Source organism: Octopus sinensis, linkage group LG7 (assembly GCF_006345805.1).
Source record: "Octopus sinensis linkage group LG7, ASM634580v1, whole genome shotgun sequence".
NCBI lineage: Eukaryota > Metazoa > Mollusca > Cephalopoda > Octopoda > Octopodidae > Octopus > Octopus sinensis.
In genome coordinates this window covers 83596905-83612392 of record NC_043003.1, presented here as the reverse complement: position 1 = coordinate 83612392, position 15488 = coordinate 83596905, and the positions used below count along the sequence as shown (strand labels likewise).

Sequence of the window (15488 nt, the reverse complement as noted above, 5' to 3'; positions counted from 1 at the left end):
TTTGAGGAGGGGAACTCGTGTAAGAGGATGAACGGTTAGAGAGTGACAAGGAAACACAGAGGCAGAAATAGGTGTCTTGCTATAAAGTGGGGTTGCACTGGAGGAGGTGATCCAACATCTCTATATATGTAAATGGCAAAATGTCTGTCTGTGTGTGTGTGTGTGTGTGTGTGTGTGTCCTTTATACAAATCCACAATTTTTCAGATAGAGGGCTTGCACTTTCTGTGGTCATTCAAAACCGTCCAAGGGTGGCCGTGCGCATCTTTATATTTCCCCAGTCACCCTGCAAAGCCATTAAAAAATCAATAGAAGTGACTTTTTTGTGAATTTTCTATCCAAAACCCAATCAAAATGCCCGAAACTTGATATGCCAATTGAATGCCAGCTTGCTGTATGTGATTGGTCGGAGATTTGGACAGTACTCGCATGTATGTGCGCACGTACGCAGCTGTATATGCATGCACTAGCACTATGACCTGGCGTTGTTGGGTCATAGTGCTAGTCATATGATAAAAGGTTAGAGTGTGACAGAGAAATGGGTGTCTTGTTATAGAGGGGGTACATGGTTACATATATATCTATGAGTGTGTCTTTGTTTGTGCCCCACCACCACTTGACTACCAGTGATCGTGTTTTTGTGCCTCTAATTTAGTGGTTCAACAGCAAAAAAAAACAAAACAATAAAAGAAGTACCAAGCTTTAAAAAGAAAATTTAGTGTGCATGCACAGCAAAGTTCAACATGAACCTGTGCCAAGTGGCTTCATTATGTGTGCTTTAGCTTTGTTACTATGGTAACAGTCTGGATACTTAGTGATTGGACTATGTATGCATATCTATCTATCTATCTATATATATATATATATATATATATATATATATCATCATCATTTTCATTTAGCGTCCGCTTTCCATGCTAGCATGGGTTGGACGGTTCAACTGGGGTCTTGGAAGCCAGAAGGCTGCACCAGACTCCAGTCTGATCTGGCAATGCTTCTACAGCTGGATGCCCTTCCTAACGCCAACCACCCCGTGAGTGTAGTGGGTGCTTTTTACATGCCACCGGCACAGGTGCCAGACTGGGCTGGCAAACAGACACGGTCGGATGGTGCTTTTTATGTGCCACCGGCACGGGGGCCAGGCGCGGCTGGCAACGGCCATGATCGGATGGTGCTTTTTACGTGCCACCGGCACGGGGGCCAGGCGAGGCTGGCAACAGCTATGATTGGATGGTGCTTTTTTAAAATTGTATGCTATACAACCAGTCTTTAGTACTTCAGTGTGCATCCTTCTACTTATCTCAGCCATTAGATTGTAGCCATGCTGGAGCACTGCTTGAGGAATTTTAGTCAAAATAATTGACCCCAGTACTAATTTTCCTTTTAAAGTCTTGTACTTCTTTTATTGTTTTTTTTTTTGCTGTAACAAATTGTTTACAGCAGTACTTTCTTGCTGTACTTTTGTAGACCTGCAGAATAAAACATCCCTTACTTGAAAAACATGTACCAGTTGGTGACAGGAAGAGGACCTAATCACAAAATCCTGCTGCAAATATGTCCCCATCCAACCCATACTAGCTTGGGAATATGGGCATGAAATGAATATATATGCATTAGGCATCTATACAGTTTCTATCTTATAATTTCACCCTCAAAGCATTGGTTAATATGGGGCTACTTTAAAAAAATTATTTGCTCAAGGTGCCAACTCAAGATCACATGGTAAGAAAGTGGAACTCTGTATCTGTACATCTTACTCTTTTACTCTTTTAATTGTTTCAGTCATTTGACTGTGGCCAAGCTGGAGCACCGCCTTTAGTCGAGCAAATCGACCCCAGGACTTATTCTTTCTATCAGTCTCTTTTGCTGAACTGCTTAGTTACAGGGATGTAAACACACCAGCATCGGTTGTCAAGCGATGTTGGGGGGACAAACACCGACACACAAATATATACACGCATACATATATATATACATACATATATACGACGGGCTTCTTTCAGTTTCCGTCTACCAAATCCACTCACAAGGCTTTGGTTGGCCCGAGGCTATAGTAGAAGACACTTGCCCAAGGTCCCACGCAGTGGGAATGAACCCGCAACCATGTGGTTGGTAAGCAAGCTATTTACCACACAACCACTCCTGTGCCAGTATGGTTACAGGTTCAGATGTATTACCCAGTACATTTGTTAAGTGTCATCTGCTGCCCTTGGTAGATCAATGCCACATGAGTTCTGTTTTGTTAGTATGTGTATGTGACTCTGTTGATTCTCTACTTTTGAAAGCATGTGAAAGATAAGGTATGGATAAGTAGCAGGAAGTACCTGGGTGTATGACAATACTACAACAATATACATTCTCCTAACCTTGGAAAGTAGACATAAAAGCTATTGAACACCGGTGCATGAATTCTGCATACATATATGCAGTACTTTCCCACAGTATGCTGTTTGAATAGCGTACGGTGGGAAAGTATTAAACTCAAGGTTGTTACAAGCTTGTCAACTTCTATGTGGAATGAAAAATAGTTAGCAGTGTGTCGGTCATCTGTTATTTATTGTTCTTTATGAAAAGAAAATAGTTCAGTTCAAAAGAAAAGGAAAGTGTATTTTATTTAGTCTTACACAAGTCTTTAACCCTTTCGTTACTGTATTTATTTTGGGATGCTCTGTGTTTCTTTCAATTACTTTAAATATAACAAAGAATTTAGTAAAATTACTTGGTTATCATTAAGCTAGTGTTAGGAACATAAATTGTGACTAAGGTTTGGTGGAAGATTTTAATTTAAAACTTATGAAAACAAGACATTTGTACTCAGAACCAGAGCCGGTTTCAGCCGGGTTGGTAATGAAAGGGTTAATGGGATTCCATTGATTCACCTGAGTTCATCTTTTTTTCTGGTGATAAATAACAAGAATTGTGAGTGAAAGAGCACACGATGAAAAATGGCTATTGCTATTAATCATGTGCTTTCTCACTTGCACAAACACATACATATGCACACACTACCTACCTGCTTAGTATAACCTTCATTTCTGTTCTCGTATTGTGAATAGCATTAAAATCTTCCATCGCTTATTGAAAGAAATAAGTAACAATTACAAACCACAGAATATGTGTTCAATAAAAAAAATCTTTCTTGACTCTTTCAAAATACAACAATATTATGTCACCACATGTAATTTCAAGTGAAAACTATTGCCAAAAATATACATTTTTATTTCTTTTCCAGAACCTGTCTTAGGTAATATTTTCTCTTCCTTAGAATCTGTTTTTTTGTTTTTATTTTATAGATAGTTTCTTCTGCATACTTTTACTCTGGTTATTTTTCCTGTCTGTAACAGTTGGTGTTTTTTTTTTTTTTTAAGTTTCTGATACTTTTTAAAAACATAGCGTGTATTTGTGTTTAGCTGTTTTACTGCAGTGACTTTAGTGTATCACTAAAGAAGAAAAAAAAAAAAAAATTACTGGGTGATGTTGATATAACTATATCAACTATCTAATCTTGTTATAAATTAACTTATGCAACTAATCATTAAAAGCTTTTAATCCTTTACTGTGTTTTTTGTTTTATCCCATTTGGCTGTTTTTGTAGATGATTTGTGAAACTAAATAAGCAGCTCAAATGTCCTAAAACTGTGACTAAACTATTGAAATCAAAGACTTTGTGATGTAAATGTTGACTAGTAACTAGAAATATAATGTTGCATCTCAAATGTTTTTTCTTATAGTATAGAGTTTTAAATCTGTTAAAATTTCCCAATGTAAATTTAGCAATTGCAAATAACATATTTTATTGATATATTTACGAGTGAAATATTAATGAGGAACATTCTGACTGTATTCTGTAGCAACTTATCTCTTAATCCATACTACATAATGCATATGTAATGATGTCATACAATATATAAGTCCATACACATAAAGTGTATTAATTAATTGTAAATAGATATTTTTATAATTTTGTAATAAAGGTTTACACAGGACAGGTTTAATAATAATAATAATAATAATAATTGTGTACAGTGCTCAGGTGCACTACAACTCATCTAAAGTGTATATATAATCAGGTGAAGTTTCGGCGGATTTCGGAAAGCATGAGGGCCTTAAAAGATGCAGTGTCATGGCAGTCAACAACTGACGCAGGCAGTTTATTCCATGCTTCAGCAACTCTGAGCGTGAAAAAATGTTTCCGAAAGTCATGGGAGCTGTATTGTTTTCTGACTTTGTAGGCATGTCCACGTGTGTTAGACACATGGAGATCAAAAAGGTGTTCAGTGTTGTTGTTGGTGAGGTGGTTGATAACTTGGGGTGTTTACCAAGTCCGTCGCCAAACGCCGGAGCTTCAGTGAATCCATGCCCAGGGAAACAAGGCGCTCAGAATATGGTAGGTGTCTGATGGAGGGTATGCGTTTGGTTGCACGTCTCTGGACAGATTCCAGGAGGTCAATGTTCTGTGCAAGATAGGGGTTCCAAACTGATGATGCGAATTCCAAGTGTGGTCGTACCATAGCTGTATACAGTTTTAAATAGATGGCTGGAGAGCGGCTAACAAAAGACCTGCTGAGTGATGCCAAGACACCCTCAGCCTTCCTGACAATCTTAGAGATATGCTTTGACCAACGCAAATCACTGCTGACAGTGATGCCTAGGTCACGCTCGCAAGAGGATTTCTTGATATCAGTGTTGTGGAGGGAGTATGTGAACGCAGGGTTTTTTCTCCCAAAATGCATGGTGGTACACTTGTCCACAGCCAGTTTCAGTTGCCAGTCTGTGATCCATTGCTGCATTGTGTCTAGGTCTGATTGCAGGAAAGAGTTGTAGACATCAGGATCTGTCCTCTTGATTTCAAGGTACAGCTTGATGTTGTCTGCATATTTCAATACTGTGGCATTCTTTAAATTGGCATCTATGTCGTTAATGTATGCCACAAACAAGAGGGGGCCAAGGACAGATCCCTGTGGTACACCCGATGACATCTCATATGGTGTAGAGTGCTGTCCTAGAACTGTGACTACCTCCTTTCGGCTGAGGATGAAGGATTTCAACCAGTTAAAAAGGTCATCCCCCACACCCATTGCAGAGAGTTTCACCATAAGCCTTTTGTGTGGCACAGAGTTGAAAGCCTTAGCAAAGTCAAGGTAGACAACATCCACCCATGAGCCACTGTCAGTAATCTGAGTAATGTCCTCAAGGAACTCGACAAGCTGGTCACTGCAGCTGGAGTTAGGGACGAATCCATATTGTGAGGGTCGGATGAGACTGTGAGAGCTCCAGAAGTTCCAGAGTGTTTCTCTGACACACGATTCCATCAGTTTTGCAATACAGCTAGTGAGACTGACTGGGCGATAGTTGACAGGTGATGTGCGGTCGCCCTTTTTGAACAGAGGAATGACACTGGCAGTTTTCCACTGCTCCGGAGTAGCACCATTGTTGAGACAGTACTGGAAGAAAATAGAAAGCTGGTGTAAAAGGAAGTGCCTGCCACGTTTGAGAAGCAGGTATGTAACTCCATCGAGACCAGGGGAGGCATAGTTGCGCTTATTTTGAAGGTGACGTCGCAGCATTGCAGGTGTAAATTCCATAGTTGTTATGGAGTTTGCTGTTAGTGCTGGTGAAGATGGTACATTTTGACTTTCAACAGTGAATATGTTTGCATAGCACTCGGCAATGAGTTCTGCGCATTCCTTGGGGTCGTCAGTGATCTGGTTTGTGTGAGGGTTGCGAAGAGGGCCCACTGGAGAGTGAGGTCTCTGCTTTGAGTGCACATATTTCCAGAAAACCTTGCTGTCAGGATTGGCTGCTATGCACTGTTCAAATTCAAGCACTGCTTTTTTTGTCACTTGCTTGAGATGGTTGGAGGATTTATTCCGCTTCTTCCTGTTGGTGTCTGATTTATGCAACCTGTATTCCCGTTCAGCAGTCCGACGTTCCCTCCTGGCAAGTCGGACCGCTGAAGTTTCCCAAATTGCCCTTTTGGGGCGGTTCTTTTTTTTTGTTTACGTGGCACTGATGCTGCACATGCTGCCCATATTGAGTCCAGGATACTCTGGAGTATAGTATTCACATCTCCAGAGTTGTAGAATTCACGCCAGTTTGGGTGCTGTAGTTCAGTGTGGTACAGGTTCCAATCTGCTCTCTTCCAATCGAAGGAAGCAGATTGGAGATGGTTCAGGTTTTTGTTGCCCGCAAGAGCCAGATTGGCGATGATCATAGCATGATCAGAGTCACCTAGAGGTTCCTCCGTAGTGCAATTGATAACCGCTTCAGGAGTTGTGGTGAAGAGCAGGTCCAAGGTGTTGTCGCCTCTTGTTGGAGAGGTGACTACTTGTGACCAGTTTGAGTCCAGCACAAGCTCAACAAAATCGTTTGCACTCTGTGGCCAATGGAAGGTCTCCCAATCGATCTCAGGATGATTGAAATCGCCTGCAATAAACACAAAGTGGCTGTTTTCCTGGCAGCAGCTCGGAGGACATTGCAAAGCTGTGTGTCCCGATGGTAACTTGGGGGACGATAAACAACGCCAAGCAGGAGTGTTGACATGGTCATACGCACGTCACAGAAAAAAACTTCTTCTTGTGATTCGTTCAAATCGGCACAAGGAATTACCAAAAAATTTGAACGAACGTAGACCATCACCACCACCATGGCGGTTAGTGCAGTCCTTACGGAAGAGGTTGTACCCCGTAATGTTGAAAACCCCATCACAGAGTAAGGAATGCACCCATGTTTCCGTGACAGTGATGAAGTCAGGGTCAACACTTCTGACGTAGGCGTTGAACAAATGTATTTTGTTGCATAAACTGCGAGCATTTAAGGACAACAATTTGTACCCTGCTCGCAGTTTATGATGGTGTGTAGAGGATGGCAGGTTGTTCTGGCTTAGTTTCCCTGAGTTGCTGTAGTTTCATCGCTGAAATTAGTCTTCTCTGTAAAAACTAAGTCTAACAAATTTGTTGTGGTTTTAAGCAATCGTCAGTGTCGCCTGACTGTTGGCCAACATATAACGAAGTAATAATTGGTTATTTTCAACATTCTTTCAAAGTGAAGATGAGAATGGATTAATGCCATTTCTTTAGCAAAAACTGAAATTTAATTAGTTGAGACAAATTCTAAAAAAAAAATTGGTTCATTTTAAGAAGCTGCTACCTTATCTGATTTAAGTGACCCCTAAGTTGAGAGAATTTCCCAATGTTCAAGTTGATAGTGTTGCCTTATTCTTCATTAATGGTCAGTAGTTATCATTCTAAAACTGTACTTCAATATATGGTGTTCATGTTTAGTTTCATATAGCAATCCTGTGTTATCAGAATTTATGATAGCAGTCAGAATTTGTTCCATGTGGGTTAATGTTTTGGTAATACTAACATACTTTTGTGATTTTAACACTAATAATGCTTTTGCAATGTTTTGGAATTTATTTTGCTAACATTACTAGTTTGGAAAATCCTAATTAGCTATCAAATCTATTGAAAATATGGCAGTTATTAAATAAACTATTATCTGAGTTGATATAAACTAGAACCTCCTCCAGTATCATCTTCATTGAAAAGGGCCAGACAAGAATTCCTGTTTTCTGATTGATCTACTAGTCCTGGTTCCTATTTCATCGAAATGTTCTTAAGAATATGTTACTCTTGAAATACAATAGAAATAAACATTGTTTTGAATTTGCTGTGTATTAAATCTAAACTTTAAAGTCTTAGTGTTCAAATGAATTTATTATAATTTTTTTAGCTATACTGATCATTACCGCATTTTCAAGCTGCAGTGTTATGTCTTTCAATCTAATATTTATTAATTAGACATAATTCAAATTTTACAGAATGACATACAGATTATTGTAAAATATTTTTTAAATCACATTTTTTAAAATTCTAAAATCTTGCTGGTAATCATTGATAAACTTTTATATCTAACATCATCATCATCATCATTTAACGTCCGTTTTCCGTGCTAGCACAGGTTGGGCGGTTCGACTGGGGTCTGGGAAGCCAGGAGGCTGCACCAGGCTCCAGTCTGATCTGGCTGTGTTTCTACAGCTGGATGCCCTTCCTAACGCCAACCACTCCGTGAGTGTAGTGGGTGCTTTTTACGTGCCTAAGCACCGATTCTCGTCCGATCACCGAAGTTAAGCAACGTCGAGCCTAGTTTAGTACTTAGATGGGTGACCGCTTGGGAAACCTAGGTGCAATAAGCGTCACACATTGTTTTTATATCTAATATATTATATATTTTTTAGTTACATATAATTGACATGAACTCTGTTAAAAAAAAAATATATATATATATATAGTGAAATTTTAATACTGTAAGGCATATTATATTGTCTCATTTAAACCATTCCTTTTCTATTTGTTTGGCCTTGTAATAAAATCAAATAATTTAAGATGAAAAAATTTTTATGGTTTAGGTTAGAAAGAAGGCCAGTTTCAATAACCTGTTTCATTTCCTCTAAGAGTGGTTGGTAATAGAAAGGGTGATTTAGCCTGAATTCTTATAATAGAGTTAACTCCACTAAAGGCACCCAAGGTGGCTATGGACTAAGTCTTCCATACCAAAACAAGAAAAGTCCCTTCACAGGCTTCCACCCAGTTTCTGTCTTAAATTTTGCTTGCAAGGTTTTGGTTAAGCTAAGGCTTTGATAGAACACTCTTGGTGAAGGTGCAGAATAGTACATTAAGATTACACTGTAGTTGCAAAGCAGATTTCTTAATCAAAAAGTAATGCTTAAATACATAAACTATCACTGTTCTTTTTTACTAATTGTAGCTAATTATATTTTTATGAATTATATCTAAAATGAAAGTAAATGAACAACTATCAGCTGTTATCTTCAGTATTTCAATTGAGAAGTGATTTTAATAAACCACTAACATCTGGTATCATAGCCAACATATCCACTTGATGGTAGAGGTTCTTGTATTTTATCAGTTTAACACTTTTGACACCAGTCTACTTGATTCAAAACATATTTTCAAATGTTTAAATTAAAAACACTCAATACTTTTATGCAAGAAACTTTTGTCGAGTTACATTCCAAATATAGGCTTAACGCTTTAGCATTTAAACTGGCTGTATCCAGCCCTATCTGGCTCAAATATTCTACCAGTTTTATGTTAGTACTGACCAGATCTAGCCTCTCACACCTATCATACAATGTTGTTCTAAAAATATACAAACACACCATTAAAATCTCAAAGCTACAAGGTAATGCATGATGAATTCAAAACAATGTCAATAAATAAGCATTACATTTGACAGAATAATCTGAACACTAAAGGGTTAATGTACTGATTAATAGAAAGGTTAGATATTTTACTGACTCTCTTAAAATTCTTAATTATTTTCAGACTTAGATCTGTGTATTTTTTTAGAGATATGATCAAAAATGGATTAATATATAGGACTGTTGCACAGCCAGTCATTATATACAGCCATAACTAGGAACAGAGTTTAGCATTGTAGAGTGAATTTATTAAAAAGTGGGCTCTGGTATGAGATTGAACAATTGCACATTGCTCATAGATGTTAATCTAGAAGATACAGCGTTCTACCTCTAAATTCCATCAGCTACTAGTAGTGTATTTGAGATCATGATCTCCTGAGAAGCTGCTAGTCCAGTGTCTTACCTTATTCTGCCATCTTGCCCCTCTGAAGTTTGTCTGGAGGAAAGGAATCCTGGAAATTGTGACTTTGTTTCCAAGTTTAAAAAAAAAATTTAAACTTGGCTTTCTGGACACTACTTTGTTTTATCAATATTGGAACAATCCATTTGGAACAAAAAGCACAGATGTGTGCATGTGCACACCTATACATGCTTGAATCAATTTATAAATCTGTCTTTGTCTGGTATCTGTCATCAAATGAGTTAGACTGACTCCTCTACTCCATAACTATTAATTGACAGCAAAGTTAAGATGGACAGAATACTTGTTCACTTACTCCTAGAAAAATTGGTTAAGGATAGCACATGGAGTAGGAGCTTGCATTGCCATGTAGAGAATTGAAAAGAAGAAAGGAATCAGTCAAAATGGAAACAAAACATTGCAAAATAATCCCGCAAAATAATAAAACCAGGAAATAAAATGTAAACCAAAGCTGAAATGCTTTTGTGGGAGAAATTCAGCCTCACTAACAAACTGGGTGCAAATTTGCATTGTTGGAAAAAGATATTGATTTCGTATTTTTTTTTAGTCCTGTTGTGAAATAACGTTTTAAGTTATGAATTTATGCAAGGTGAGTATTGACAATGTTACCAACAGTTTTATTGCATAATGAAAGACTTGTCAAACCAATTACCTTTTTGATAGAATCATTATCATCACCATCATCATCATCATCAAGATTGTTTAACATCTGTTTTCCATACTGGCATGGGTTGGACAGTTTGACTGTGGTCTGGAGATCCAGCAGCTGCACCAGGCTCCAGTCTGATCTGGCTGCTTCTACAGCTGGATGCCCTTCCTAACGCCAACCACTCTGAGAATAGTGGATGCTTTTTACATGTCACCAGCACAGGAGCCAGCCAGTCAGGCAGGCCTGGCATTGATCATGTTTGGATAGTGCTTTTTATGTGCCACCAGCATGGAGGCCAGTCAGGGGGTATAGGCATCGGCCACATTTGGATGGTGCTTTTCACGTGCCACTGGTATGGGAGCCAGTCAGTGGGTACCGGCATCAGCCACATTCAGATGGTGCTTTTTACATGCCACCGGCATGGGAGTCAGTCAGGCAGTCCTGGCATTGATCATATTTGGATAGTGCTTTTTATGTGCCACCAGCATGGGTGCCAGTGAGGTGGACCTGGCATCGACCATGCTCGGATAGTGCATTTTATGTGCCACAGGCATGGGAGCTAGTCGGGGGTGCTGGCCACAGCTACGATATTGGTTTACTTGACTCAACAGGTCTTCTCAACTATATCATATCACCCAACACATCAGAGGAACTCTTAACTGGGTCGGACATGCATAACTGTGATCCTACTTCTCAATCACAGCATATCTCCAAAGGTCTTGGTCTCCTGTCCTTGCCTCTGTGAGGCCCAGTGTTCGTTAGAAGGTCATGCTTCACCACCCTGTCCTATGTCTTCCCAGGTCTACCTATTCCACAGGTTCCTTCCACAGTTAGGGAGTGGCACTTCCTCACACAGCTGTCCTCATCCATATATATAACACATGACCATACCAGCACAGTCGTCACTCTTGCACACCACATTTGATGTTTCTTATACCCAACTTTTCTCTCAGGGTGCTTACACTCTGTTGTGTATGCACACAGATATTACACATCCAGTGGATCATACTAGCTTCATTTCTTTCAAGCCTATGCATATCCCCAGCAGTCATGGCCCATGTTCCACTGCTGGGTAGCATGGCAGTTTGCACATATGCATCATACAGTCTACCTTTCATCCTGAGTGAGAGGCTCTTAGTTGCCAGTAAAGGTAGGAACTCCCTGAACTTTGCTCAGGGTATTCTTATTCTAGCTGCTACACTCTCAGAGCAATCACTTCCACAACAGACTTGGTCACCTAAGTAGCGGAAGCATTCAACTACTTCTAGTTTCTTCCCCTGACATGTGATGGAATCTGTTTTCTGTACATCTTCAGTGTTTATTGCCCCTCTATATCTGCCACACACAAAAGCTATTTTCCTGGTTAACCTTCCTTTGATACTACTGCACCTTTTATGTATCCATAGCTTCCACCGGATACATCGTATGGAGTTTCTACCCTTGCCTTTTTTACAGATCGAGCAAGGCCATCTACTTGAATGGGTTTGTGATTTGTTTGACTCCCTACTTACTAAGACTTTGGTTTTTGCTAGGTTAACCTTAAGGCCCTTCAATTCTAGACCTTGCTTCCACACCCTAAACTTCGTCTCTAGTTCTTCAGCATTTAAACTGGCCATATCTGGCCCAAATATTCTGCCTGTTTTATGTTCAAACTGGCCTCTCACACCAACTCTACATTGTCATTTTTAAAATAAACAGTTGCATCATTGAAATATCACAGCTATCGGAAAATGTGAGATTAATTCAAAACAATGTGAATAAATAAGTATTACATTTGACTGAGTGATCTGAATGTGAAAGGGCTAAGGGTCTTCACTCTACTCATATTGTTTTAGATGGTGTTAAAACTGAATTCATAGATTCCTTTATGCTCATAATCTCAGTTCACCAAACATCTCATTGTGAAATTTCAGTCCCTGACAGCTGTAGACACTCTTAACAAAGCTCCGGCAAGGCCCACAATGGACTGTCATTTCTATATCTGAGATGGCACTGCTGCTGCACATACAGACTCCCAGAAATGGATATAGTCTAGAAAGTCACTCACAGCTACTCTCCAGCCCAGCTATGGGCAAACTATTAGCCATGGGACTTTGTGAATGGTTTGCCTAACAAAAAATTACTTCAAATTTTTTTGAGTATGGCCCATGACCTGCTTTTTGTAAAAGGTTGCCCATGCCAATGGTGTGTTGTTTCCTTGTTCTCTGTTTATTTCTGCTACTAAAATGACATCTGGTCCTCAGATCTGGCTGGGCTCATACCACTTCCACTCAGACATTCTCAACCCACTTGTTACTCCTCTTTTCACTAACCTTGTTGCGTCTTAAACCCCCAGGCCTTGCACTAATTGCTTTGCGTCCAACTTCCACCCTTCCTCCCACCAGTTTTGGAGGCTTTGGAAAAGGGTCGTGGATGCTGTGTGCCTTCTTTGATGAAGTCATTAGCAACACAATCAAATATGCACTTTCTTTTGTTTGCAATTGTAATCTTGTCAGCTGCTAGTCACTTATCCACTGATATGGTGTTGCCATCCTCTCACCACTCCAGGTGACCTTTAAGCTGTGTTGCCTCATGTCTGCTCTAGTTTTCTTGATAAAATATTTCTTGATGAATGTAACCTCTATGCTGACCTTTGATTTGCCAGAAAGTGCATTCTGTTGTCGCTAAGATAATACCTTACTGTCTTAAAAATGGGATGATGCATTGGGTAATGAAGTCCTCCTTCACCTACAAAATGATGGGATGGTGATATTTGGAGCACACTTGAGTACGGGTTTGCTCTATCAGAATTGAATTAGGGCTATGTAATAAATAACTTATGTCCTTTACAAGTCTTGTCCTGAAATAAACTTCACACCCGATGCTTGAACTTTCTAATGATTTGATTAAATCATAAGAAGATATACAACAGTTGATATATAATTAGCTTAAAGGCTTCAAGCTGCTTATAAATATATCTCTGTACATATGTAAATGACTGTATCTGAAATATACACAGATGTTGACCTTAACTTTGATGTAAAAAATTAATTAAAGAATATGCACACACAGTATTTATTTGATATTATGCACATCTTTGTTTTATATATAATGTCTATTTCAGAAAGAAGAAGTATCCAGATGTTACATTTTTAACATATAAAGACCGGAAACGCATTTTAGTAAGAGTTTTTTTTAATTCTTAATCATGTGGTTTAGCAGTTTGTTGCATAATTCTTTCATATTAACTGTAATAGCACCTGTAGTTCTTTCTTGGGTCATCAAATTAGTTTCTGGTATCGCTTCCTCTCACTCCTCACTTGTTGGATAATCAAGTTTGTTAATTGTTTCCCCACCATCTGAGGTTTGCATAAATAAGTGTCCAGCTGTTTTGAGCTTTAGGTCATCCAAATAGTGGCAAACTTAGTCTGTCACTTGGTTTTAATGGAATTTACTCTGTTGCAAGCATTTGAGTCAAGTGTCTGGCTTGTAAATAAATCCCTCCTTTTCTCCCACCGGTTACGGTGGATTCACAAAGAGGTCATGGCCACATCCCATTGTCCTCTGACTAAACTAAAGTCAGCTTTTCAGGTTCAGGTTCATACATTATTATTCTTCTCTCTTGCATGCATGTGTGTGTGTAAGAGAGAGGGAGAGGGAGGGAGTGAGAGAGAGAGGGTATAATTAGAAAATAGAGCTGCTTGGTCTGAAACTGACACATCTGCAGTTCCTGGTGTATAGACTCCAAGATTTGATTGGTACATATAATTTAGTTTACTCACAGTGGCCCGTGTTTTACACTTAGCTTCAAGCTCAATTCCTGTGGGAATTGACTTTTGTGTTCTGCTCTAGGAATTAATATAGTAAGTACCAGTTATACACAGGTGGGCAGGGTGTCAACTTAATCAGCCATATACTTTCCTATATAAAGCTGATCAAATGATTAGTTAAAATAAATTTGTTATTTGATTTACTCATTAGTTACTAGTTAATTTCTAGAATGAAAAAATTTTGCAATGTATATATGTACATCAGATTTATGTATATATGTACATGTGTTATCTTGCCATATTTTATCTTGGATGTTTTATCTTGGATTTTAATTGTCCTTTCATTGCCTTTTTTCAGATAACTGGTGGTGCAGGTTTTGTTGGTTCCCATTTGGTAGATCGTTTAATGATCCAGGGACATGAGGTTACTGTCATTGACAATTTTTTCACTGGCCGCAAACGAAATATTGAACACTGGATAGGGCATGAAAACTTCGAATTGCTACACCATGATATTGTCAACCCATTATATATTGAAGGTAAGGATTTGCCCGTCCCATTATCATCATCATCATCATCATTTAATGTTCATGTTCCATGCTGACATAAATTGAATGGTTTGACAGGATCTAATGTGTCCAAAGGCGGTGAGCTGGCAGAAATGTTAGCACGCCGGGTGAAATGCCTAGCGGTATTTCGTCTGCTGTTACGTTGCGAGTTCAAATTCTGCCGAGGTCGACTTTGCCTTTCATCCTTTTGAGGTCGATTAAATAAGTACCAGTTACGCACTGAGGTCGATGTAATTGACTTAATCCGTTTGTCTATCCTTGTTTGTCCCCTCTGTGTTTAGCCCCTTGTGGGTAGTAAAGAAATAGGATCTAATGTGTCCAAGAACTACATCAAGCTCCAGTGTCTGCTTTGGCGTGGTTTTTACGACTGGATGCCTTTCCTAATGTCAACCACTTTACAGTGTGGACTGAGTTGGTTGCTTTTTTCATGCCACCTATACTATGGAGGTCACCATGCTGTTCACAGAGGTATGAACCATGAATGCAGTAGTGGGGTCAGCTTGTTGCTAAGGAATGAGGAAATTACTATGAGGGAGGTAGAGGAAGAGCATATTTCTGCACAGGGATCTGCATGACTACTCTCAACTAATAGTAGAAAAAGTGATGAGAGAAAGAGAAAATGATGAGTAGGAGCTGCAAAACATTGATAATGGTGCTAAGGTATTCATGTGGCTTCACAAGGCACAAGCTGAGTTTGATTATTTTTGAAATGGCTTGATTTTGTGAAACCGTGTTTGTATAACAGGCAACATTCATGACTTTATTTAGCACCTCCAAGACTAGTGGGAAGAAGTTATACTCAGATGGGAGACTTGGCCTGAATACTGATAACAGAGTAGATTCCACTGAAGCACCCAAAGGCTACAATGATTG

At 39.1% G+C, this 15488-nt stretch overlaps 1 protein-coding gene across 4 annotated transcripts in view; it reads left to right on the top strand.

The window, feature by feature from the left end:
* Window positions 1-15488, top strand: part of LOC115214104 (UDP-glucuronic acid decarboxylase 1) — a 77918-nt gene that overhangs the window by 52072 nt on the left and 10358 nt on the right. For 2 of the 4 annotated variants that reach the window (XM_029783160.2, XM_029783157.2), the window contains exons 4-6: window positions 3231-3242; window positions 13401-13458; window positions 14405-14585. In XM_029783160.2, the coding sequence (XP_029639020.1) occupies window positions 3231-3242; window positions 13401-13458; window positions 14405-14585 (251 nt within the window). The remainder of the gene's footprint in view (window positions 1-3230; window positions 3243-13400; window positions 13459-14404; window positions 14586-15488) is intronic. The other 2 variants (XM_029783161.2, XM_029783159.2) reach the window with 1 other exon arrangement.